The 27,168-nt window shown below is 36.2% G+C and overlaps 1 protein-coding gene across 1 annotated transcript in view; it reads right to left on the reverse strand.

Moving 5' to 3' along the window:
* The window catches only part of TNNI3K (TNNI3 interacting kinase), a 302,223-nt gene that overhangs the window by 168,815 nt on the left and 106,240 nt on the right, over positions 1-27,168 (reverse strand). The window contains exons 8-17 of the mRNA XM_023209399.2: positions 25,790-25,934; positions 25,597-25,701; positions 21,542-21,636; positions 20,768-20,917; positions 7,263-7,349; positions 6,657-6,713; positions 5,616-5,708; positions 5,470-5,527; positions 5,149-5,343; positions 4,344-4,448 (exon numbers count right to left, since the gene is read on the reverse strand). Of these exons, the coding sequence (XP_023065167.1) occupies positions 4,344-4,448; positions 5,149-5,343; positions 5,470-5,527; positions 5,616-5,708; positions 6,657-6,713; positions 7,263-7,349; positions 20,768-20,917; positions 21,542-21,636; positions 25,597-25,701; positions 25,790-25,934 (1,090 nt within the window). The remainder of the gene's footprint in view (positions 1-4,343; positions 4,449-5,148; positions 5,344-5,469; positions 5,528-5,615; positions 5,709-6,656; positions 6,714-7,262; positions 7,350-20,767; positions 20,918-21,541; positions 21,637-25,596; positions 25,702-25,789; positions 25,935-27,168) is intronic.

Below are 27,168 nucleotides of genomic sequence, written 5' to 3' on the forward strand. Positions count from 1 at the left end.
CTATGGGCCAAACAAAACCTATCTGCATGCTTTCTATGCAACATCTGTTCCACACCAGCAGAACACGGAGTGTGAAAGAAGAAATAAAGCAGGAACACAGAAGCATAAGACGATGATATGAGAAATTGTTTGGGTCACAGGAATTGACTTTTTAAAGATTAAAGTACAGACAGTAAGGTTGATAAATACTGCTGATGCCCATTCAATATCATCAATATGCTCCTTCTGTCTCTCTCTTCTGACATGGTTTTGCTGTTGTTGTTGTTACAGTAGAAGATACAGAATACTACAGACTTAGTCTCTTTAGTCAGTTTCCTTGTCTGTAAAATGGAAATAATAATAACTATCCCCTAGAGTTGTGTGGTTAAATGAAAGCAAAACAAAGGCTTAGCAAAGCTCCTTTCACATAGTGATAAATAAACGGTAGGTATTATCATCATCATCATTTCCATTGAAAATAACTACTTTCTTACTCCTTCCTTGAACTTTTCCTTAGTGTATATACTTGGCCCTCTAAATCCACAGGTTTCACTTCTGTTGATTCAACTAACCATGGATCAAAAAAATGTTTAAAAGATTGTGTCTGTATTGAAGACGTATAGACTCTTTTTCCTTTGTCATTATACCCTAGACAATACAGTGCAAGAACTATTTACATAGCATTTACATTGTACTAGATATTATAGGTAATCTTGCAATGATTTAAAGTACAGGAGAGGATGTGCATAGGAAATATGAAAATACTACAGTGATTAATACCAGGGACTTGAGCATTCTCAGACTTCGGTATCCTTGAGAGGTCCTGGAACCAATCTCCTGCAGATACCAAGGGACATTTACTGAAGATCAAAATTAACTTTCAGAACTAGAAAGTAAAACCCTCAGTTGGCTTTGCTTGCCATGGGAAAAATAGAGTTCTTTTTTTTTTTTTTTGCTCAAATAATTGCAACAACTACAAACTCAAATATAAAAGTGTCCTATCCTGTGGGCTCAAACACCCTTTTCCCCTTAAAATTATAAAAGTTATTGGGCAAGTTGGATGCTATACACAAGTAGTCATACTCACACCAATTACATCATTGCTTTGTAAAATGACATTCATAGAAATGCCACAAGAATTTGGTTCAGTTAAAAATATTAATTAGATATCTTCTCTGTGTAAGACACAATGCTCAGTTCAGAAAATGTGAGATGAAGAGAGCAGTCTCTGACCTTGAAACCCTGACTTGCCCAGGCTAAGGGGAATATAAAAATATAAACCGACCATGTCAATACAAATGCAAATAAGTGTACGAGTTTCCCAATCTCTGATGTCCAGCTTTCTCTCTACTTCTTTGAGTGAGACTTTCCAGGTACTATGCTAAAGTAGAGGTTAGTATGCTGTGAAAATCCTGAGAAAAGATTAACGCCTGTTCTTCAAACTCTACGTTTAGCTCCACATATGCTAAGAAGCATTCTACTCCACTTTCATCTTTGACTTATTTGAAATCCTCTGAAAGTTACTATTTCATCATTTTGACCCTTAGTTATTTTCTATATAAAGTGGAACTTGAGTTGCATTCTGGGTATATGTCTTATACAGCCAAGTAGTGCAGTAAGCTCTCTGAGGGAAAGGACCCAGGCTCTTTTGAGCCATATACAATGCTACATATGCACGCATCTGAAAAACAAAGTTTTGCTGTTGCTACCAGATTAAAGATTGATAGAAAATGGTCTACAAATAATTGATACAATAGTTTGGGACTCTGTCACAATGAAGGCACCTATAAAATGGTGTTTCATAAAATTTTAAAACGTTTTGATGCAATTAAGCATTTAGGTTAGATTACAGGCAGCACAAATTGTAGATATAAACCTATATTGGCTATATAGTAAACATTCTGTTTTTATTTTAATCAACATTTATATTTTTGGTCCTGCCCAACAACTGGTGGTAACAACTTGCACATAACTCACAGGGCAACAGAATATATAATGGCCCCACAAATGAAGAATTACAGCTAGAGAAAACTTGCAATGATTACTTATTGCAATGATTACTCGTTTGTTTTAACACCATGTGCAAAAATGTTTGGGATGGAAAGATAATACTCTTAAAATGCAAAATCATCAGTTTATATTGTGCTAATTTAGCATCTAAATCTGTTTCTGAAACAGTTAAATGTTTGTTAACGTAAATGCTTCGTTTGAAATTAAGAAAGGTAAAGAACTAATAGCTAACAACTAAGAAATGACTTTTATGTGAAAACTAGTAAATAATTATAAATAGATTTAGACTTATATATGTTTACATTCAATATCTAAGATTCTACCACTCACGTATCTGATTTATCTCTCCAATCTTTCATATCTATCTGAGAAGAGAAAAATAGCTGAGGGCAGCCTGAGCTGTATGAGCAACACAAAATTTATCAGGCCCAGAGAGATATGAGCATGAAACTTTAGTCATGTCTCCAGTCTCCATTCCCCTGGGGCAGTAGTGTAAAGACATTTTGTTCCTGACTAGCTGTGTTACCCATTATCTTTATGTTCCTATAATTTTTTATTAAAGAACAAGGTATAGCCAATCAAAAGCTTATATTATTTTAATCTAAATTCTTGGTAAACAACTTAAAAACTGCTTTTTCTTAAAAACTAACTTGTAATCACTGCTAATTGGAGTATGTATTCAGGACAACTTGAATCCATGCTCATGAGTAATGATCCTTAAGCTCTGAGCTTGAATAAACTCTGTATTTTGTTATTTAAAGTTGACATGCCTCTTCCTTTCATTTCCACTACCACTAGTGAAATTCCGCTTTTCATTACTTCTTATCTAGATTACTGCAACAACTGCCTCACTAGTTTCTTGACTTTCCCTTCAAGTTGATATTTTACCAGATGCCAGATTAATCTTTCAGTAATATAGCTCCAGATTTGTGATTTTCAGCTCAAACATCTTCATTGTCTCCTTACAGAAAAAAAATCTGAAATACCTTAGCAATAGCATTCACTGGTGTCTGTGCTCTTGTTTTATTTTTCTATACTTTTTCCCAATTGTCCACTTCATACATTATACACACTACATACATTTATACACTCTGTACACTAAAATGAAACTATAGTTCCTATATATACCTTTAACTTTCTAATCTCTATGATTTTATTAATGTCTTCCATAAGCCTACAGGATGCTCTTCCAAACTCTACCCGTCTTTCAGGACCAAGCTCATATGTCATCCCTTCCATGGAACTGTCGTTAGAATCCTCAGAAGCAATTAATATTCTTGTTCCTGAAATTTTTGTACTATATCTTGTATATAACTTATTATTTTATACCTAAAATACATTTAGGTAAGTATTTTTCTTCTCTACATAGAGTGTGAAAACTCCTTAAATGTAGTCTATGAACATCCCACTTTGTAAGCTCTACTGTGCTGAAAATAGTCTTTAAACATAGATGTTCAAATAGTTGTTGACCAAATGACTGACTAGAGTAATTAATATTTAGTAGCTTCAGAACCATAAAGCTTTTATAAAGGACTGTATACACAATTTATCTGAATCTTATTGATTATCATAAAATGAAAGTGATTGATATGGAATAATCTGACTTGCTTCATAAACTAAATCAGTGTTTGTCCAACTATTCTCTACAGCACCTTTGGGCTTCCACAGAGGTGGCGCAGGAATATCTCTCCTTAGCAGTGGGAAAGGGGAAGTAAATAGAGTTTTCTCCTCCCCACTTTACCTTCACCCAACACTGCTCCATTTTGTATATGGGCCTTTCCTATAAGACTTTACTCAGAGAAAGTTTTCACCATTTAGGAAAAGTTTTGAGATCCCTTGGGGTTCCACCACTGAACAGTCTGATGTCATATTTGTTTCACACGAAATCCTCTTGACCTGATAACTAGGTAAATAAGCTGTTGTGGTTAAGCTGAATTTACTAATATAAAAATACAAAAATCGTAGCACAAAGTATGTTTCAGATGATTTTATATCAGGAGCTACTCCAACACTTCCCTTTATAGGAGACATATCATTTTTTAATAGCCATTTAGCTCACTGCTTGATCTGACCTTACTGACCTGGGAACTAGTTAGCTGATGTATCTTACAGATATTACTATATTTGTGAACATTCTTCATAGATTTAAAAGATCCCTGAGAAGCAGTTATATAGCTTTCTACTCCTTAAAAGACAATGACAAAACTTTCTATTGCCTAAGCTTATGGTAGCCTGTCTTCTTACCCACAGAGCACCCTGATCTGCAATAAGTCTAAAATATATCTTCACTGAAATCTGTCTTAAACTCACAGTTAGTTATACCCTTCTGAGTTCATTATGTAGGATAAAAATACCTGTTCAAGTCACGATGTATAATTGGCTGTGTCAGGTTGTGAAGGTACTCCATGCCTTTGGCAACATCTACTGCAATAATTAATTTAGACTGCAAATCAAGAATCCTACAATTTAAAAATAGATTTAATAGAGACGAAATGGTCAAAACGAATACCAAAAAAGTAAATGATGTGTGAGAGTTGTTATTTTGTATAATCTTAACCATTTTTTCTTTCTTGAGGGTTAAGCTAGAAATTCAACAAATCTGAAAAAATAGCTTTCCTACCTCAGAAAATGCTTAATTATGAATCAGTTAAGATACACGGTATCTCTTGTTTAAGATATTATACTTGGTTTTATAATTTATTTATAATACTATACTTAATTTCTTTGTAATATTGTAAAATGAAATCCATTTTAATCACTGAATGAAACTACATTCTAATTACTATATGCATAAACTCAGGAAGTGAATTCATATTGGATTTGTGCAAGAACACTTTTTTTAAACTTTATTTTATTCTGAGCTTACATATATCTTTTTTATCAGTATTTCAAATTTAGCCTAATTATTTTAACCTCCAGTTTCCTATTTAAATTCCTTAAATTTGTTATCTTCAACTGAATTTCTGTTAAGAAAGCACAGAGTATTTCTATTCATTGAAAGACAATTATTAGCAATATTAAAAATGCCACACTTGCTAGCAGCACTCAGATTTCAAAAGGTAAAGGCTCATCCAATGAAAAAGCCTCTGAAGTATTGCAAGAGTAATTCCAAAATTCTAATGGTATGTCCAAGGACAAATCAGAACAAAAGACCCATACCTTTTCTGCTCATGAAGGAGGGAGAACAGAGAACCCCCTGATATGTATTGAGTGACAATGGCAAACTGGCTGGGATCATTCAAGCAAGCGCCCACAAACTGAATCACACAGGGATGATTGAGCTGGCAGAGAATGGACACCTCTCGGCAAAACATATCCACATCTGACTTGGAGCAGTAGGTATTGGCTCGATAACTGGAAATGGCAGCAACAGAAAATTCTCAGTAAACAGATGGATCCAAACAAGGGGCTTGCCATGCATATGCTTCTCAAAGGTCACAATTCCACCTGGATGCTAATTTTTTTCATTTGCTTGCTTACCGTTTTATAGCCACTATTTTATTTCTGCATCGTCCTTTATATACTTTCCCAAAAGAACCTACAATTGTTTAAAATAAATAAATAAACACACATTAACTTGAGCTCATTCAACTAAACCAGACCTTTTTTTTTTTTTTTTAAGTTACCTGAGCCAATAATCTCATGGAACTCAATTTCTGAGAGCTGAAGATGGAAATGTGAAGGCAATCCTGCTCTCAGGAGGAGAATATCTGCCTTCTCTGCAAATAGAAATTGTCATTTTATTTTTTAAGGTGAAAAGCTCATATGTGGATGTGTATACACATGCATATATATGTTTAACTAAAAACATAATTTCCTAAAAACATTTAATTTTAAATTTTCCAACTGTAATTGACTACTTGAAGATGCTAAAACCTTAACCCAAATGATCCCTGCCCCGCTGCATTAAAATCATGTTAGTTCTACGTCTTGATTACTCACTCCTTGTTACCAGTGCTAAGGGTTTATTCCTGATCTGATCACCAACCAGCTTGCCTGCATAACATGGCAACCCTGGAGTCCAGGCCATATCACATTATGATAAAGGTTCTGATCTGGTAACTCTCTTCAGTCTATTCCAATAGGCTTAGCCAAATATCCATAAACTAACCTCAAAGGGATGCCAATTAAATGACAGGAAATAAGCCTATGAATTATTCTAAGGAAACACTACAAAAGAAATACTGTTAAAAGACTTTAAATTCCAAATAGTTAAATATATATTTACATTTGAATCAAAGTTTTTACTTTTCTGGTCCAATGTTATTCATTTCTGTGTGAAGTATACATTTAAAAAAGGTCCCAAAATACTACTTATTGGGGATATTTTGAAAAATAATATATATTTTTCATACATGTTTTCTAGTCCCAATTCTTCTTAAAGAAATATTAATATTTATAATAAACAGAAACATCTAAACAGTCCTGTGAGAATTTGATTTTTCTTTAATAGTCATGTGAAATTTTCACTGTTATTATATCTTCATGCAATGAAAGGAGATAAAGGGTAAGGTTAATTATGAAAAGAATGGTCTGTCGATAATATTTGTTGTGCTTGCAAAATAGTCATCATTTGTAACATGTAAGTCAAAATTGAAAGTTATATTTGAAGCAACAGTTGTTATCCTTAGTAATGAAATACAACAATTGTCCCAAATTATTAGTACCTTTTGTCATGCTTTTAATCTTCCCCAAGGGGGATGGAACAGACACATAGGAGCCATCTAGAAATTAAATTATATAATAGAGTTGAAAGTAGCAATCAGTTTTTTCCACATAAAAGTTCAACATTATAAAAATAAGCAGGTGATGAACCAAAGTAAAACTATCGCTTCAGGCCCAAATCTTTCTCTGGATACTGATTGTACTGCAAGTGTTTATTTAGAAAGTGCATAAAAAGATTTTTTAGAAAATCCAAGTTGTAACAGACTAGCAGATTTGTGTCTGGATATGAGTATTCAGTAATAGATTACTGAAATGGAAAACGACTGCTCTCAGCTTATCCAGGCCTTCCTAGTCGTGCACAAGCCTCATAAACATCCAGTCTGGGAAATGTTAAACTTGGAGGAGCTGCAGATTGGTGAGTTAGAAAATAGCTGAAATGGAGGCTTCTTTACGTTCAGCCTCTCCCAGACATAAGGTTACTTAAAATAAATCTAATCTGACATAGGCTATTCCCTCCTCCCTAGCCCCAGAATGATAGTAACAGAAACACAGGTTTACCTTTAGGCACAATATTATACAACAATGAAAACTGAACAAGAAAAGGGTACCTCCTCCAGGCTGAGAATATTCATTACAGAGCAATTCATCTTGCGGTCTCTTATAATGCTTCAGGAGTGTGACAATGGCATCATTCCCTTTATGAAAAGATACAACGAACAAAGAGTCCTAAATTTTGTTTAAGTTATTCAGTCTACTCTCAAATCCAAAAATTATTGGAAGTAGCTTACAACATAGGACAAATCATAAGAGATAATGTATTGCAACAGAAATTTAGTTCATTCATTCTTCAGTTCAAAACAATTTCTTAAGACTACCATATGCGAAGCACTATGTCAGGCACTCTACTGGGTACAGGTACTGGTGACGCAGTGAACAAAGCGACTATGGTCTTACCCTTAAGAAGCTTACAATGTAGTTAAACAAATAATCAGAAAAATGATGAGAATTTCTAAATAAGGCAATACTAAGTACTATGGGAGTATATAATAAGGGCACGATTGAAAGGGCAAAAAGTTCATGTAGTAATCAGGAAAGAGAGATGTATTTGCTGTGATTGAGCAGTACATTTGATTCAGAATCGCAGTATTAGGATAATTTACACAGGTTTTCAGAGACAGCTGGCTGCCTGCCAATATTTGTACTCCTCTTTCACAGGGTGATTTTGTCACCGGGAATGACTGCCCACCCAGTGACATTTTCCTATGTACCTTGCATCCAACTGTGGCTTTGTGACATATTTTCATGAAGGCAATATGAGCAAAAGTGAAGTAACCTCCAGGTCTGTGCCTTAAGAAACAGGTGAGCCTTCTCTACTCTTCCCATTTGCTGGCTAGACGCAGAAGGCTCCAAGGCTCTGAGGGTTGAAGAAAGCCATCCAGGTGGGCAGAAATGCCCATCCTGGAGTCCTATATGAGAAATACTTTTCTATTATAACACCACCAACATTCTAGGGTTTACTAGTTACACGAGGGGCTTATTATTGTGAAGGATAAAAAATGTCAAATGATCCTCTGAGTAATGCAATGTTTTTCAATAAAATTAAACTTCAATACTGTTTTAATGCATTCACTACAAAAATAATCTATGAAGTGAATTTACAAAAGAGAAAAACAGCCAACCTTAAAGATCTTGCCATAGGATTTGTGGAATACAACAGAGCTCATTGTAAAACTGGCAAACATAAGGAATTGAAAAAGCATAAATACTTATCCGTCACAAAGGATCTGTAATTAACATGAATTAAGCATATACCTAGCTTATATAGAGAGTATATGCTGAGATTTGCTTTCCTTTCAAATTTTCCCTTCCCCAAAAACTTTAAATGAACAGTGCATTCAAGATTATGAGGTGGAAAAATTATGGTGTTTACAAGCACGGAAAGCTTTTCCAAAGGCAACAAGGATAAGATTCTTCGAGAAAAAAAATGCATTGTGATTACAACTGCTAAAACTGGTAGCAAAACTTAAATCTACATAGTTTAAAAAACTAGTGTCCATTTTCTTATCATCTCCAGCTTTCTATTCATGACTGGTGGATTTCCAATTTTCTCAAATCAAAGACATAAGTTATAATAAAATAACGTGGGGGGCAGTCCCATTGGCATTCTTTCTTTGGACCGTAGTAAGCTCACAATCAGGGAAACCTTACGACATTAAGGACATTAGCCAACAAACAAATTTTTATGGGAAGCACCTAATAGGCCGAGAGAATAGATAATGTAGTAGTCCCAAGATGGGAGCAAACATACCATGTTTAGAGAATGAAAGAAGGCCAGTGAGGCTTCACAAGCAAGGATGAGAGTGGCATCAGATTTGGTTGGAGAAGTAGGCAAGTGTACTTCACATGGACTAGTGCTTCTCCAACTTTTTACTATGTATAAGAATCACTTGGAGTGCAAGTTCAAACTGATTCCCGAACCCTGTCCCAATAGATTACGATTGAAAAAGTCTGTAGTAGGGGCTGAGTGTTGCGGTTCTAACAAGGTCCCAGGTGATGCTCATCAGCAATCTGCACTTTGACTATGACTGATGCAGAGCTTTACAGGTGAGGATAAGGAAATCAGATTTTCGTGTAGTGTGGGCGAGATGGGGAGCCGCTGAAGCATTTTAATTAGTTAAAGGATGTGATTGTTTTACTTTTTAAAAAGATCCTCATCTACAGGTTAGAAATGATAATCCACCCTTGTAAGATTGTTGTAAAATTACCTAAGATGATGTATGTAATATGCCTTACAGTTCTAACACATCAATGTGCCTTTTGGGTCTTGTCACTGCTTTTTCACTTTACTTTTTGCCCCAAGAATTGTAGGTGAACTCGGAAACTCCTTTTTGGAACTTCAGATGAATCTTCTGAATACCAGTCTATTCATTTTCTATTGCTGCTATTGCCAGTTATGACAAACATAGTGATTTGAACAACACAAATTTATTATAACATAATTCAGGAGGTCAAAAGTCCAACATGGTTTTCTCTGAGCTGAAATCAAGGTGTCAGCAGGACTGCATTTCTTTCTAGAGTCCTTAGGAGATAATTGGTTTCCTTGACTTTTCCAAGTTTTAGAGGCCACCCACATTCCTTGGCTTGTAGCCCCCTTCCTATAGCTTCAAAGCCAGCAATGGTTGGCTTAGTCCTCATATCATATTACTCTGACCTCTGCTTCTGCCCCCCTTTTCCATATTACAATGAGCCCACTAGGATAATCCAGGATAATCTATCTCTTAAAGTCAGCTAAATAACAACCTTGATTCTTCCCTATGTAAGGCAGCCTACTTACAGTTCCAATGAACAGGACCTGAACATCTTTGGCGAGGGGCATTACTCTACCTCCTTGATTTTTCCCCATGTGAGGTAGCCTGCTTACAGTTCCAGTGAACAGGAACTGAACATCTTTGAGGCGGCATTACTCTACCTACCACATCCAGTTTCATGAAGATTTCAGTATGCCTGTGTCTTGCTTGTGTGTTGGTACTGCCTGCTGTTGAGTGTTTCCTTTTCTTGCTTTGGTGGCCATTTTAACCTCAGGATAAAAGTAGTTCTACAGACCAAAAATTCCTTTGGAATTAAAATTTGGCCGACTGCGTTGACTCATACCCCATTGTTTTGTGAGGCTGAGGTGAGGGGATTGTTTGAAGCCAGGAGTTGACTGGGCAACATAGCATGACCCCTATTTCTAAACAAAATTTTTTTTGAATTAGTGGGACATGGTAGCATCTGCCCGTACTGCCAGCTACTGGGGAGACTGAGGTGGGAAAATCTCTTGAATCCAGGAGTTCAAGATTGTAGCAAGCTATGATCACACCATTGCACTCTATCCTGGGCTAGACCTGGGTGAGACCCTGTCTCTAAAATAATGATAATAATAATAATAATACCCTTCATCTGTTCCTTGCTAGATTCACAGATTCTAAGGTTGTTTTTTTTTGTTTGTTTGTTTGTTTGTTTGTTTTTCCTCCCTTCACACTTTCTGATCCCACATTAATAGGACCTATAGTGTTTTTGGAATCTTCCTTTTACTTAATTTGGTCTTCAAGCGTTTGGGCCCAGGAAAAACACAAAAACAAAAACTTTTTCTTATTTCTGTTTTTCCTAGGAGAGACTTCTTGGGGGAATAAAAACAACCCAAACCCCTAGCATTTACCCAAGCACAACAAAGCTTAATTCACAGAGCCCACCTTCCAGTCTATCTCAGCCCCTCTATAGAACTGACATCAGCTGACAGACGAGAGGGCCTCATGCTTTCCCCAGTGAAGCAGAAAGTTGCATCCTGAATCCTGAGTGTCTGTGTGAGTTAGTGATCACACCCTTGATGTTACCTTTCATTTCAACAGCTCTCTTGGCTCCACTTGCTCTGAGCAGTTTTCATTTCCTGCCAGCACAGTGGCACAATTTGCTGGCATTTTCTTTGGAATGCTTTTCATCAAGAGCCTAATGAGTGCCTGGGCTCTGGCTGATGATAAGCATGAGGCTGCCAGGGAAATGCCAAGAGGCCCCCTCAGCTCTGGAAGGCATCTCCGCCTGATTTCCCACCTCCTGCTAACTGTGGGCTAAGGCACCCACGTATGGGAAATTTTCCATGACTAGAACTGCTCTGACAAGCCACTAAAGTACATGCAAAGAAACCCGAAATCCCCCAAAGCCCAGCTCCTGGATGCTTGGCCACAAGGAGTTAAGCAGAAAAATAAACCTTAATGGAGCTCACTAAATGGACTTGTTAAGCCAAACTCTCGATAATGGATACACCCAGATAACCAAGGCACACTAATGGAATACCTCCAGAGATAATCAAACTTCCACTAATTAAATAAAATGTTTTCCTATATCTAAGAATTTACTATCTACACCCAAGCATTTTACCAAAATAGAAGGTTGCTAAGTTATTAGCCTAATGCAGCTCTAATGATGATCTGCGCTTTCAGGGTATTATTCACGGGAGCACCTGAGGGTTTTGGCAAATGTGATTCCTCTCCCAGCTTGAAATCTCTTTCATTTCCTGCTCCTCACTCTTCCAGTCCTGTGTGTATTCTCCAAATTCAGTCCTTTCCCTTTAATTTGTCTGCTTGTGTTCCTTTACTTCTTATATTTGGTGTGATTTCTCCCCTTCTTAAATCCTCTTTGCTTTCAACTTTCTTAATAGTTATTTTAAAACCTAGGTTTTGTTTAAGATGACAAGTCAATCCAAGAGACTGTTACAAAGACAGTTTAATACCTACATCATGGTCATATGTACAACAGATGCTTTACAATTATTTAAGAAGGGAAGTATGATTTATCTCCCTATAAGGTTGTCTATCTGTCCCCCACAACTGTAACTTAAAAACAATGAAAGCTGATTCTAACCTCTTGCTATGAGAATATTTTAAGAATTAGATCTGGAGATTAGTGGTAAATGATACCAGTACTAAGATCTCCATGATTTGGTGACCCAGAGGCCCTTTGGGTTCATGGCTGTGTAGAGAACATGGAGATTTAGTCTCAGTTACAGAAGGAATTCTCATTGACCTCATATCTCACATGCCCAGGTCATCAAACGAGCAGCCTGGGCCTTGTTTTATACTTGGCCCAAATAATGAAACTTTCACAGCAATGATAAATATGAGGCTTTGTTCAATATTTTAATATATCCCCTTCCCATTATGTTAAAAACTCGCTCTCCAGAAGCATTGAAAAGTGGAATCAGAGGGTGGCTTTGGACATTTGCCCTTCAATGGATCACCCTGGTCCCATACACTGTTCATTATTAGATCAGAGGCAACAAAAATTTCTGACTTGCTACATCTTCTCATCACTTAAATATGAAAGATGTCCTAATTTTATATCACAGAGAGGGAACTCACATCCCCTTTGACCCATTATTCTTGTACCTTAATCAGCAGCCCCAGTAAGGATGTCACTAGTCCTTTACCTTAAGAGAAGAATCCACAGGCATGAAGAATGCTTTTGCCAAGATATTTTTACATCCAAACTAAATTACTTAGCTATCCTTTCTTTTTCTCTTTTTCTCATTCTGCTTTCCTTTCTGTTTTCTTTTCTTCTTCAAATATTCATTGTGCACCGATGAGGGGCCAGCTCCAATAACATCTTCCCAGAGAGGCCTTCCCCTTCCACGATTACTCAATTTTAGATAGTATCCTTGAATTTTGTGTTCACTGTTGCATTTCCTTTTCATTTTATTCATAGCTCTTATTGTTAACCCATATTTTCTACTTGTTTTATTGCTTGCAGCCTGTGTCTTCAAGTTAGAAATGCAAACTTCCTAAAATCAGGGAGATATTATCTGTTTTACTGTTCCTAGCACTAGAAACTTAGTTCCTAGCACAGTGTCTGTCACGCGTTAGGTTGGCAATAAATTTTTGTTGCACGAATGAATGGTACTAGGTATGAGAGAGGGGGATGAAGTAGAAATATTATTTACTCGTATATTCAATGCTATCTAGTTTAAAAAATTATATAAATATGATTTCACTCAAATTTTATTTAGCTAAGCTCTAGGAATAAAAGGTACAAAATGTGAACGTGTATAATGGTGACTCTTACAACAGTCTGGAAGAGTCAGGAGAGTTGAGACTGCCTTTCAAGCTCAACTTGAAAGATGAGGACAAACTGATTAAGCAAAAAGGTAGGAGAAAAGCATTCCAGCCAGAATAAAATTTTGCAGTTCCAATGCATGGAAAGAGGAGCTTCAGAACATTCTTTAAAATGTTTTGCCTATTTATTTGAATATTAGGATTGTGCGGTTAATAAGGAACCTATGATTTTTACAGAAACAGTTACAGAGACAACAGAAAAGTGGTAGTTAGTATTTCTTAGAATATCAGCTCACCAGATGCCACATAGTAGAACATGGAAAAGAATGTTATGTCTAAAATATTTTCCTTCTGTCTCTCTTATTGATTTCAACAAGCATGTATTGAACATCTATTAGGAGTCATCCACTGAATTCAAATTTTTGGGCCGGGTGCCGTGGCTCAAGCCTGTAATTCAGCACTTTGGGAGGCCGAGACGAGTGGATCATGAGGTCAGGAGATCGAGACCACCCTGGCTAACATGGTGAAACCCTGTCTCTACTAAAAAATACAAAAAACTAGCCGGGAGTGGTGGCACGTGCCTGTAGTCCCAGCTACTCAGGAGGCTGAGGCAGGAGAATGGTGTGAACCCGGGAGGCGGAGCTTGCAGTGAGCTGAGATCCGGCCACTGCACTCCAGCCTGGGCGACAGAGCAAGACTCCGTCTCAAAAAAAAAAAAGAAGAAGAAGAAGAAGAAAGAATTCAAATTTTTGGAAGACAATGAATTAATGGCCCAAATGCTTGCTCTCAAGAAGTTTACAATTTGGTAAGAGGAGAGAGTGTTTCAGTATAAAGTGGTAAACACAGAGATAGAGATGTGCATATAACAAAATAAAATATAAAGAAAGGATGTGTGTGCTAGACTGGAATGTCAGGGAAGACTTTCTAGAAATCTTCAATAAGACTAGGAGACTTCCATAAACTAAGTCTTGAAGACCAAGTGGCAATCATAAATTTAAAGAATGGGGTGACATGGGGAGGACAGAGAGGATATAAAAGCAGATTGGACTGTCATGAGAAAAGTCTTGGAAACATGGAATAACATGATATGTGTAGAGATGATGAGCAGTTTTATACTATTCCTATTAAGTGAATTGACACTGGCTCACAGGGCTATTATGTGGATTTCATAAGTTAATATATGTGAAGTATTTAGAACATGCATGACAGAGAGTGAACACTGAGTGAATGTTGGTGATCTAGTGAGTATGATGATGGTTGTGGCATCTGGGGTTGCCCATGTAACAGGAGTAAGAGGATATGAGGTTCAAGAGGCAAGAAGTACACAAGACGATAAAGTCTCTGTATGTTATGATATCAAGCTGAGACTTTTTCTTATGAGTGACAGTATATCAGAGAAAGGTTTTAGACTGGGGAATAATATGGCCTTATTTGCACCTTGAATTATATCTCTGTCTACAGTTGGAAAATTTTAAAATGCTGAAGACAAAAAAGGGCAGTTATGAGGTTATTAAAATGGATTATAAAAAGTATTATGACGATCTGAACTAAAATAGTGATAGTAAAAAATAGAAAAAAGGATGGATTAAAAATGTACTTATTAAACAAAATAAAGAAGACTTTTTGATTGAACGGATAGGATGTGTGCTGGGAGGAGAAGTTAAGGAGGTAAAGGTAATCAAGCATCATTCAAGATTTCTGACCTAAGTGACAAAGTGGATGGTAATACCATTTAGTGACTGATTGAATAAAGGATACATAGTAGAAGAAACAGAATCATGAGGACAAAAAAAAAGTTAAGTTCAATTTTGAACTTGTTGGGTTTTGCAGGGTCCTCAGATATCCAAGCAAAGAAATCAAGCAGTCAGTTGGTGTGGTAGTTTGAAAATATGATCACAAATTCTCTGACACTCCTCCTTGACTGTGGAGAAAAACCCTGCTGTAGGAAAGAGGCTTGCAAATTTGTGCTATAGTTTTAAAATATTGTTTTATATATTTGCATGCAACTACGCACATTAGAATAATGTCTTTGGATTACTTTCATAATATTTTGATTAGTTATTTTCAAAATCTCCTTTATTTTGCTTCAGTTCTGAGGCTTAAAATTAATGGTATAACTTGAGCCATAAATAAGAAATACCAATATAACAAAACACACACTTTTATATATGCAGGGATTGTCCAGAGGCATTTGGCAAGAATATAAGCCCTTCATTAGAGGGTTTATAGTGGATGCCTATTCTAATATATCATATTTTCTAACTGTACACTAAAGCATGTTATAAACTAGGAAAGACCATGAAATTTGGGAGTTAGGTGGATTCGATTGAATCTCTGCTCTGCATTTACCAATAATATCTACTGCCATTCTTATTGAGACTCTGTTATGTGCCAAGCACTTAAATCTTATCCTTAAACCACATCAGAATTCTGTAAAGTGGTTATTAATATCCTCATTTTGAATTTGAGGGTAAATGCTGAAAGAGGTTAAAGAACTTGCCCAAGGTCATTAAATAATAAGGATGGAGTTTTGGCTTAGATCTAATTTTACAGTGTGTTGGTAAGAGCTTGAATTCTACAATAAGACAGACCCCCTATTTGGTATTGACGCTCTACTCAACAACTGCATGGGTTGGGCAAGTGTGACTCAACAGCCCTAAGTCTTAATCTCTTTATCTGTAAAATAAAGATAATAACAATTTAAAGGGTTACTTTGATTAAATTATATATACATATACATGCATACGTAAAAGATACTCAATGAACGTAAGTTCTCTTTTACTATCCATTTTAAGTATGTGAATTCTTACATTATTATATTTCAAAAAACATTTTTGTGAGTTATCTCCCTGCAATGATGAAGGTTCTTTCCATTCTAATGAGAGTTGAGATTATTTTACTCATTTTTTAAAAGACAGCAGCTAAACATGTCAGAAGATAACCAGTATACAAAAACAAAAATTCACACATAGATTCCTTACCCCAATTCACTCTTGCACACTGAACTAGTATCACTAAACTAAGTAACTAAACTTGAAATAGATAGGAATTCAATATAGAAAAAGCCTGGGAGTTCATAATCCACCGGTGAAAATTTATCAAATAATGTAATGTATCTCTCTCTTCTTACTTGTACTCCTCTCCCACCCTCATCTCTCAGTTTTTTTTTACTGTCTAAAAACTGTAGAAACTCATGACTGTAAGATTTCATTACTTTAAGAGAATACACTATAGTACATTTACTACAAATAATTCACACAATACTATACTTGTCAAAAGGAATGAACAAAGTATATATCATGGTAGAGGAGCCTTGATTTTTATTGTTTTTGCTCACTTATTCACTAATTCTCCACCTCCAGCTTCTTGTCACTGTGAATTAGGCACCTTTGCCGTATACAAATATTGTATTCTGGGTAATTATATATTGTGATAGGAGCCTCTGTGTATTACTTTAACTGGTGTCAGCACTGAAGTGAATAAGAAGTTTTTAGTTCTGTTTCTAGTTTGGGTTATTTTCTGACCCTAAACAGCCTGATATAAAGGAGTGCTTTTCTTTGTCAAAGGCAGCCTTTTCAAATCTAACTGCCAAACACACTATTGAGCTATGTGTTCAATTCTAATTGGCTGAGATCTTTTCAATTCGGCAGTTTCATCTTTAATGCAATGGATGTAAGATTATGTGTAGGTCTTTTCAATGGGTTTTCCATACTAGTGATTAGGGCAGAGGATTTGAACATAAGCAGGCTGCTGGCTATTTCTTCTGACCAATTTAAATTGATTCATACAGGTCCTTTGTACCACAGGGAAAGGGCAGAACAAATCCAAGTGAGTGAGACAGCGATCGCTACATTTTCAGATGGAATAGTAGAAACGAAGAAGGGGGGAGATGGGGAGGGGAAACACTCTAAATACTGTAAAATTGGAGCTCTAAGCAGTCTGGCAAATAAATATTGAAACTTAAACAGTAGGCTTCTGTGTAGGATGAAGGTCACCGGGAAAATTATTTTCAAGATTGATTTTGATATATTTAGGTTAGAAGAGCTATGCAAATAGAAAGCATTCTTTATATCTGATTTCACAGGGAACCATAGTGAGTAAGCCCTTTTCTGAAAATATTCCAAAAGAGTATATATAACTCTTCCAGAACTCCAAATCACACTTCAATGTGCCATATCCGAATAGTAGAAAGAAGGTCAGCTAAAATTTAGCTTGGGTCAGGTGAAAACTTTGACTTAGAGCCATTCAGACAGAGACGGGTGCTGCTGAGAAAGACTCCACAGTTTTCTGTTAAGATATTAGACTAGGATGGACTATTTAAATTGAATGTATCCAAAAGTACACCTATTCAAATAGACACCCTTGATTGTGAAGCTCCCTTCTTGTTTATCTCTCCCGAGATATGATAGGGTACATGGTAAACCACAATGGGGCCATTCTTACATCAAATAAAGTTTTAGTCCTTCCTCAACTTTACCTCGAAATTGCTCAGGGAACTCCTTAGTATGCCATATCAATTAATATAGTAATTCCCTCTCCAAGGAGACAGGGAAGCACTTTTTGTTTCAAAGGATACAGGGACAGGTGCACTGCTGACAATATTAACAAGGCCACTTCAATTCTCCCTGAACGCATGAAAACAATGCAACATTTTTTTAGGAAGAGAAAAATAGCAACAATTTCATTTTGTCATTTGCCTTGCTTTGCCCTAGAACATATGCAAAACATCCATCTGTCTTTTGAGCAAAAACATTCAATTTGTTAAAATTCATAGTAATAATGGAATGCAACACTGATGCCTGGCACATTAGTTTGAACAAATACGGTGACAAATACAGCATATGTTGCAGAGGCCAGTGGGCAAGTCCTCTAAGCTAAAGGATCTTTGTTGACATTTCATAGGAAATCTTAGAAGCTTACACAATGATTCATTGTTTCATAAAAGTGTGGAATTCCACAAAAAATAAAAGTAAAGCCAGTTTTCGACTATCACTCTCAATCAACTAAAAACAAACAAAGCCAACCCCTGTGAAGAGATAGCTGCAGCAGCAATTTCTGAGCGGCCTTCTGGAAGACTAATGCTTTGTAAACAGTCTTACACTGAAGCTCACATTTCTTGAGAGACACTGTCTGAGAATCACTTGAATAAATGCAGTGTGTTGAGGAGATAGAATTTAGTAAGGCCTCTTGAGATTTCAGAACATTTAAGATTTTCCAATTGATATTTAGATATGGAGCTACCTATATTTTTTTAATACAAAGTACAACAACTTTATATCTAATAGAAATGCAACCATATGTTCAATGAAAGACATATATCTGTGTATATGAATGTTCATAACACAGTACTCTTAATTGCACCAAATTGAAAATTATCCAAATGTTCATAAACAGTAGAACGAATTAAAAAAATTGTGATATAGTCACAAAACATTATACTATACAATAGTAAGAATGAACAATCTATAACTGCCTGCAACAATGTGAATGAATCACACATATTGTTGGCTGAAAAAAGCCAGACACAAAGAAGTACATACCATAGCATTTCATTTATATAACGTGCAGAAAGTGGCAAAACAACTATGCCACAAGAAGGCATGATAACCTCCTTAGGGGAGTGATTGGAAGAGAATGTCAATGGGGCTTTTAGGGGACTTGTTATGTTCAGTTTCTTCATTTGGGTGCTGGGTGAGTTCAATCTGTGAAATTCATTGAGCTATACAGTTATAATATGTGCAAAGGTATATGTGTTTGCATTTATACAATATTCAAATAAAAAGCAAACTAAGCCCACCAAAACACAGCAGGCCTATATCTAACTCATTACTTAATATTCTATGTCTGCTCACTTGTCTTTATTAAAGTAACTCCCATATTGTTTTTCTACTAGCAGTCTTCAGACCTGTACATTTTTCTCTCTCTTTGTCTATACACTTACTGCATGCTTACAACAGCCCCTCATTTTCATACATCAGACTATATTTCTTCTTTCATTGATGGACTTTCGTATCTCACCTTATTTATTTATTTATTTGAGACGGAGTCTCGCCCTCTCGCCAGGCTGAAGTGCAATGGCGTGATCTCAGCTCACTGCAACCTCTGCCTCCAGCGTTCAAATGATTCTCCTGCCTCAGCCTCCAGAGTAGCTGAGATTGCAAGCATCCACCATTGCACCCAGCTAAGTTTTGTATTTTTAGTAGAGACAGGGTTTCACCATGTTGGCCAGGCTGGTCTCGAACTCCTGACCTCGTGATCTGCCCACCTTGGCCTCCCAAAGTGCTGGGATTACAGGCGTGAGCCACCATGCCTGGCCCATATCCCACTTTAGTCAGAAAACCTTTTAAATCAACTTGGTAGGCTAGGAAATCTTATAGCTTAATAATTGCTATTTTCAGTACAATCTTTTAGGATTCTAGTATTTAAAAAGATAACTATGTTTCTTTATATATTTTTAATATCGTAAAAAGACAATGCAGTCATCAAAAGTTAAAATAACAATTAAAATGTGACTTTAAAATCTGGTATATTTTTAAAAGTATTCAATTATAACCTGTAATTTCAAAGACAATATATACTCTTTCATAAAAGAGTATGTATTCTTTCATAAAAATCTAAACTCCTTAGGAGTGTATGTGTCTATGGAGAGCTCGCTTATGAGGCAAATATATCTCAATAACAATTACAAAGATGCTTTTCACCATCTGAGTGTCTTTGGTTACTTCTCCTTTGAAATGATGAATTTGTTATCAATCATCTTTATTTCTGAGTTACTACTAGTACATTGCTATCACACTAAAATAGCAATTACTTAGTATTTATTTTGTGTCAGCCACTGTTCTAAGCAATTTGCGTATATTATCTCATTTAATCCTTACAATCTTATGAAGTAGAAGTTATAATCCTTATTTTTCAGATGAAGAAAATGGAGCTGAGAAATATTAAATAATTTGCACAAGGTCAAATAATATGGCTTGATTTCAATCCAGTTGTTCTCATACCAGATCTCAAGTTTTCACCACTTTGAGCTCAGATAAGTTTATACTTCAGCAAATAAGTTTATATTCAAATAAGTTTACACTTGGCTCCCTCACATTTTTCTAGCACAGGCATTGTCAGCAGGGTTAGATCTGACAAATATTTCTTTTCTCCCCCATTGCACTCACTTCTTTCTTATAAATTTGAAACCACATCAAAATTCCCCCATATAAGAGATAAAGATTAGCTTTGAGCCCACTCTACTATCATTAGCTATCACAATTTTGTTTCTCTGGTACTTAGAAATGTGACTATTTCCTTTCAAAGTGCCAATACTGAGAATGCCTTTGGCTCATCTGCAGCCTAGGAGTTGCCTTCTCTGATTACAGTGTATTGGACTCTTTGATCCAAGGCCCCAGAAACTCAAGTAAAATCTACAGAAGAAATGAGAGTGTTCAAGTCATGTAAGCAAAGTAATTATTGATGCACTGACATAATCTATGCACACAGTTCAATGTATCACTATAGAGATACGATGATTAAAAATATACCTTTTTCATAAGCCCACATCAAACATGTCTGCTCATCTTTTTCACCACTAGACCTGCTGGGATCACAAGCCACTAGATTCATATCAGCTCCATTATCCAGTAAGAACTGAACCAGGCGAATGTGACCGTGGTAGCAAGCAGAGTGTAATCCTGTAACAGAAAAGAATTGAAAGAACAAAAGGAGAAAAAAGAAAAACTGCACCCCAAATTTTCAAAAGACAGTTATCACCACATAATAGCATTATTTCCAAAGGTATGAAGTAAGGATTGATTTCTTTGATAAAGAACTCATTTTATTATTGACCAAAAGAGACATTACTTTAAGCAAAACGGGTATTCTATTGTACTCAGTCTTCTATAGAGACTGTCTTTTCCTCAGTACAATTATAGTATTTCTACATCCACCGTAATTACCAAGAACAAGTGTTAGCATCTTTCCACAAGTAAAAGAACAAAGACCTGATACAGGTTTGTTTTTTTTTTTTTTTTTTTTGATCACCAAATCAAGGGCAGAGCAGTGTGATCAGTCTGTCCCTAGTGCAGGTCATAAGAGGATGCATTGACTGCAAATAATTTAACACAATAATAAAATTGACCAAGTCAGTCTGCTTTTCATTATTATCAGTCATTATCAATTATAAATGATGCCAGTTGATAAAATACCCTTTCCTACTGGAGTTGAGCACTCCCAATGCCCCCACATCTCTTTGCATACCGTCATTCTTAATCATTAATAAGCATCTAGAACTAGTGATGTTTTCATCACAGTCTTACCAGTGTGCCCATCCCTTCCTTGGTGGTTGATGTTTATGACGTTCTGGTCAAGAAGAAATTTGACTAGGTCAATTCTCTTGCCATAGGTACAAGCACTGAAAAAACATAAAACAAGAAAGATAGAAGGCCCTTGTTATGGACTAAATTGTGCCCTCTCCCCTACACCTCAAAAAATCATACGTTAAAGGTATAACCCCCATAACCTGACAATGAGACTGTATTTAGGGATTGTGTCTTTAAAGAGGTACTTAAGTTAAAATGGGGTCATTAGGGTGGGCCCCAATTCAATATGACTGACATCCTTATTAGAAGAATCTGGGATGAAGACACAGGTGACATAGACAGACAGGCAGCCATGTGAAGACACAGCAAGAAGGCAGCCATCTGCAAGCCAAGGGAAGAGGCCTCAGGAGAAGCCAAATCTGTTGACATCTTGATCTTGGACTTCTATCCTCCAGAACTGTGAAATGATAAATTTCTGTTGCTTAAGCCACCTAGTCTGTGGTATTTCTTTATGGCAGTCCTAACAGAAAAATGCAGCCCTGATTAAGTCAGGCATTCTAGATGCACACATGTATATAAGAGAGCCAAAGAAACAGAAAAGGGAGGAGGTGATGAAAAATAAATAAGCACCATCTACAAAGGCTAAATAAAAACGTGGATATATGGTGAGAAAAATTCTAAAGATTCTCACATCTGGATCTTTAAGAAAAGAGTTGTATAAAATTTCTAGTGTTTTTTATCAAATGTTTTCAGGGATATTAGTTATTTTTCATAAAAGGACATAAGATGTAAGAGATCCATGCATTTTTAGCTGCAGGACCTAGGAATTATTCTGCAGGGCAATCAAATTAGAAATTCAGGAGAGTTCTGCGAGTTTTAGTCAAATCCAGGCCACAATCTGAAATTATTCCCGGTAAAAGCATCTACTGTCTCTTCAAACACTTCCTTGACCAGAGAGTAAGATCCCAAAGCTTTCATTTTACTGAAGGAGCATTAGTTGTGGACTCAAAATCCAGAATTCTGCCACACACAAATCAGAGGTCCTGAACAAGTTCTTTGACCTCTGTGAGTTTTAGTTTTACTATCTATAAAACAAGGATAGACAATACTTTCTCAAGTTGCCAAATTGATGCTGAAATTTCAAGTGAATTAATGCTTATAGAATCACATTACAAATTGTAGAGGACATTTCATTATCAGCTCTTTCCAGTTGTGAGAAAGTATTTGTGGAAAAATTAATAATTTTCAAGATGCAAGGAAATAAGATTTTTTTAGATAAATTTTTCAAATAGATTTGTTGAAATACTTAGCTGAAATTCTGATTTCTACTGTTTACTGGGAAAGCTAACATGCACTGAGAAAAAGATTTTGTATGAAATTAACATGTCTAGTAATGACTACTGGATTTAACTTTTTGATTAGTAATTCTCTCATAAATGTTCTTTTCCTGTAGTTTCCCTCATACCTCTGCTTTGGCTATCACTTGTTAACTAACAATACTCCATATTCAAATCATGAAGAGATATGAGGTATGTAATAAGTGACTGGAAGGAACTAGCATTGGGCAAAGCCCCAACTAAATAATGGCTAAAGGAAGGGCATAGGGACTTTGTTCTAGAAAAAAGAGGGAGTTCACTGGGCCTTAGCATTTCCTCCTCCGAGGATGGCATTGCCTAAGTCATTTTTCTTTTATGATACCATTCATTCTTCATCCGATTAAACTGAATATGAAGTATTCTAATGAACCAAAGGCAGAATTCATTGCTGACCCCTCTGCTTCTTTGTAATTTCAGTCTTGCAGTGCTTATCACACTGTGATATGGTACTGGATACACCTCTGTTTACCTTGATACCTTATAATAGTGCTATTTTAAGGACGGAAAGAATCCTGTCATCTTAATGTCCCTAGTAGCAGCAACACAAGGTAGGTCTTTAATAACTCTTTCTTGAATTATTGAGTGAATAAAAAAACTACCATCTCAGTGCAATATATCATGCCATTAACTATTTGCATTATAAATACGACCCATAACAGTACACATTTAATATTGATTCATTGCTGTTTTTCAAAGAAACTACTTACAGAAAATGAGTTCTGAATATATGTACATATATATGTATACATATGGGTGTATATATACATACATGCACATATATACATGCACATATATGTGTATATGTGTACATCTATATACACACATATATTTATATAAATATATATAATATAAATATATGTGTGTGTATACATATGAAAACCACAACAGAAATGTGCTGAGTGCTTACTCTGTGCAAAATACTATGATTGTATATAGAAAAATTCATATTCAGAGTGAATTCCTCATGTAAAAGGAGATTCTTTTATAAATATTTTCTTAAAATGAATACAACAAAAACATTAATCTGTTAACTCTGAGTAGCCACAGGCTTACACAAAATAAAACAATTGGGTATATACTTTCAACTCACTTCACAAATCTTCTCATATAGACAATCTTTTGGAGGTGACAGTCACCCTCTGATTACAGTTGGTTTCAATTTTAGTGCATGAAGTAGCAAAATGATCTGAAAACTAGCCTGAGGTGTCAGCTGTAACAGGCATGACCTAATGGGAAAGAGAATACCAGCAACCAGTACATATCAGTTCTGCCAACTGTCCCCTGCAGGGACAGATTCCAGTGAACCGTTTGACTGAAGGTATGATCTAAGGAGTTCTTGCATCTGTTCTGTTACTGAGTGTGTAGAAAACAGACAAAATATTTTGGTACTAGAACATGAAGAAATGTAAAAAGCACAGGATTTAGAATTAGGTAGGCATTTGCAACATTATTTTCTATCCATAAGAAACTTTGGCAAGTTACTTAGCTTTTCTGATCCTCAATTTTCTCTTCTGTAAAAGAGAGATAATAAATCCAACTTCATAAAACGTTGTGAGGATTAGACGAGATAATGGATGCAAATCATCTGGCATATGGTCACTATTGCATAAATGGTGGTTTTACTTCACCGTTTTTTTTGACCAAGTCTTTGGCTGACAAGAAAAATCTAGAAATGTATGTGAAATTTGACAGGTTGATGCCTAATGCAGAAGCACAAGCTTAATTATAGTTTGGTGAGAAAAAAAGAGAGTCTCCTCATTTTTATTATTCATCAATGCAATACAAAAACTTTATGTGAACAACAAATTAGTCTCAAATACATTTTTAGAGGTTACAAACTAATAAAAAATATGTAATATGTAGGCAAACGAACTAATTTTCAAGACCTACTAAATACAAATTACTACAAACTATGCCTTTACTGTTATAGCAAAACAGTTACTCATTAAAAATGAAGGCCTTAGATTTTATAAAACATCCACCTTCCTTTTGGGCATTTTAGGGAACTATCGCTCTGACTTATTAGCAACCTTTTCTTTCTTTTCTTTTTCTCTCCTTTTATTTTTGGTTGCAACTTTTCTAATGCCAGCTGTTCCTTCAGTGTGCTTTTCTAGAGCACACCGTAAAGGGCTCTCAAGAATTCCTAGAGAAGAGCTAATGCTTTCTTAGGTATTTGAGTGGCCACCCTGACTAGGCTTTTACAGGCTGACAGATGGATGTTTTAGATAGGTAGACACATTTTCACGTAAGGTTTAAGTGGAAAGGAAAAAAGTGTCACATTTAATGCTGATGAATTCTGGTAATGAGATTCTTGTTGGAGGAGGATTATGGGAGCATCCCTTTTTGGCAGCTTTCCATGGAGTGAAGAGGAATAGAAGCAATATGCTTACAGATGTTGATATGCCTGTTGCCTTGGCAACATCAGTCCCTGTCTTTGTGGCTGCTGCCAGGAACGCAGCATCTGGCTTCGGCCCCATCTGTTGTACTGACTGCAGCATCTGCCTCCACCTTTTCTTCCATGCATCTAGCTCGGGCTCTTTGTCCTCTGCCCTACCTCTGCTATTGCTCTCTGATTGCAACATCTGCCATTATTTGTTCTTGCTTTATGCACACAACTTCAGGTGCTTTAGAGTGTCGGCTAAGTTTAGTGGCTATTGCACTTAAATATTCTTTTACCTATGAAAAGCTGTTTCACTGAAGATGTTTTCCTTAGTCAGACTTTCTGTTCCTGATATTTGGATGATTTCCTTGGCAACTTCAAATTTGCCATTGTAGCATGCCCTAGATTTGAAGAAAATATCTTGTTAATATTGTAAGCAAGTACATGCAGTATACCTGGAGGACCTATGGAACGCTACATAATACTCACAGGTGCAAGGGAGTATCTCCGTAGATATTAACAGCATGAGGTTGAACTTCCAAATCGCTTTGCAGCAGATACTTAACTATATCATGGTGTCCAAATCGAGAACAGAAATGGAGCGGGACATGGTCTTCATTATCTTGAGCATTCACTGTTATCAGCAAGAGAGAAAAGGATATGTTATCTGGAATTCTTTGTTTTTCAACCTTCATATGTATAGTACCATGGACATTTCTAAGTACCTGAGTGATTCCTGGAAATGCCAGTTAATGATAATAATAAAGGAAGTTAAGGGCGACCAATTTTTAAAATTATAAGTTTATTCTATTGCTTACTACTACATTAAACAGGTTTCCTTCTAGCTTCCATAAATTCTATGGAACACATTAAATCAAATCTATCTCAAACAATGGAACAGTTTGGGAAACTAATAGCATCCAAAAGGTACACGTGGCCTTATTTCCACAAGGATCACCTTTCAAATTAATTTTTTTTTTTTCTCTGAATGATGTTAAGAATTACAGATCCTGGCCAGAGCACCATTCCCAGAGATTTGGGTTCAGTAGGTTAGAGTGGGGCCCCACAACCTGTATGTTTACAACACTGTTGTAAACAGCTCTGATGTATATCCTTAGCTGAAAATTACCATAGTACACTATGCAAAGCATGGTATTATGAAAGAAAAAGTGCTTTAGACTTAGGCAGACCTCATTAATTGTTTTACTTTAGACAGGTTATTTAAAATTCAATTCTTCATTCAGTAGTGCACATTTGTCCTTCTCTTTGGAACACCCAGCCTTATAACCTCTTCTGATGTTTGGGTAATTCCGTATACTGCAAGTACTAATGAGAAGCCAAGACCACATTCTATCATAGAAGCAGAAAATGTGCTTTCCATGATCTCTTTGCAGCTAGGGAACAGAATTAGCAGAGGGTGACCATATGTCCTAGTTTAGACTTGTTTTCCTGGAATAATTCTTAATGACACTTTTACTCTCAACAGTTCCCTGGTCTGGACACCTATCTGTAGACTCCTTCAATCAACACATCATATGAGACTGACTTCAGAGCTGATGACATAAAAAGCAAGGCCTAATCTATCTTGGCAACGTGGCAGTGGTGGCAGTAGCTCCATCCAATTTCCCATGGTAGCAATTCCAGCCACAAATTCAATGTCCTGCATTGTTGGCATCAGAAGCACAAGAATTTATGTGTGCCTAGCAAGGGTGGCAGTGCATCTTCACAGGACCACATTTGGGCATGATTTTGGATGTTGTTCCTCACTGTGAGAACTTCAAACATGGCTTTCTACTCTGTTCTGAAGAAGATTCTATGTGCTACATGATATCCTTTAATCTACTCATTTTATGACTAAATTAGCAAGA

Source organism: Piliocolobus tephrosceles, chromosome 1 (genome assembly GCF_002776525.5).
Source record: "Piliocolobus tephrosceles isolate RC106 chromosome 1, ASM277652v3, whole genome shotgun sequence".
Classification (NCBI taxonomy): domain Eukaryota; kingdom Metazoa; phylum Chordata; class Mammalia; order Primates; family Cercopithecidae; genus Piliocolobus; species Piliocolobus tephrosceles.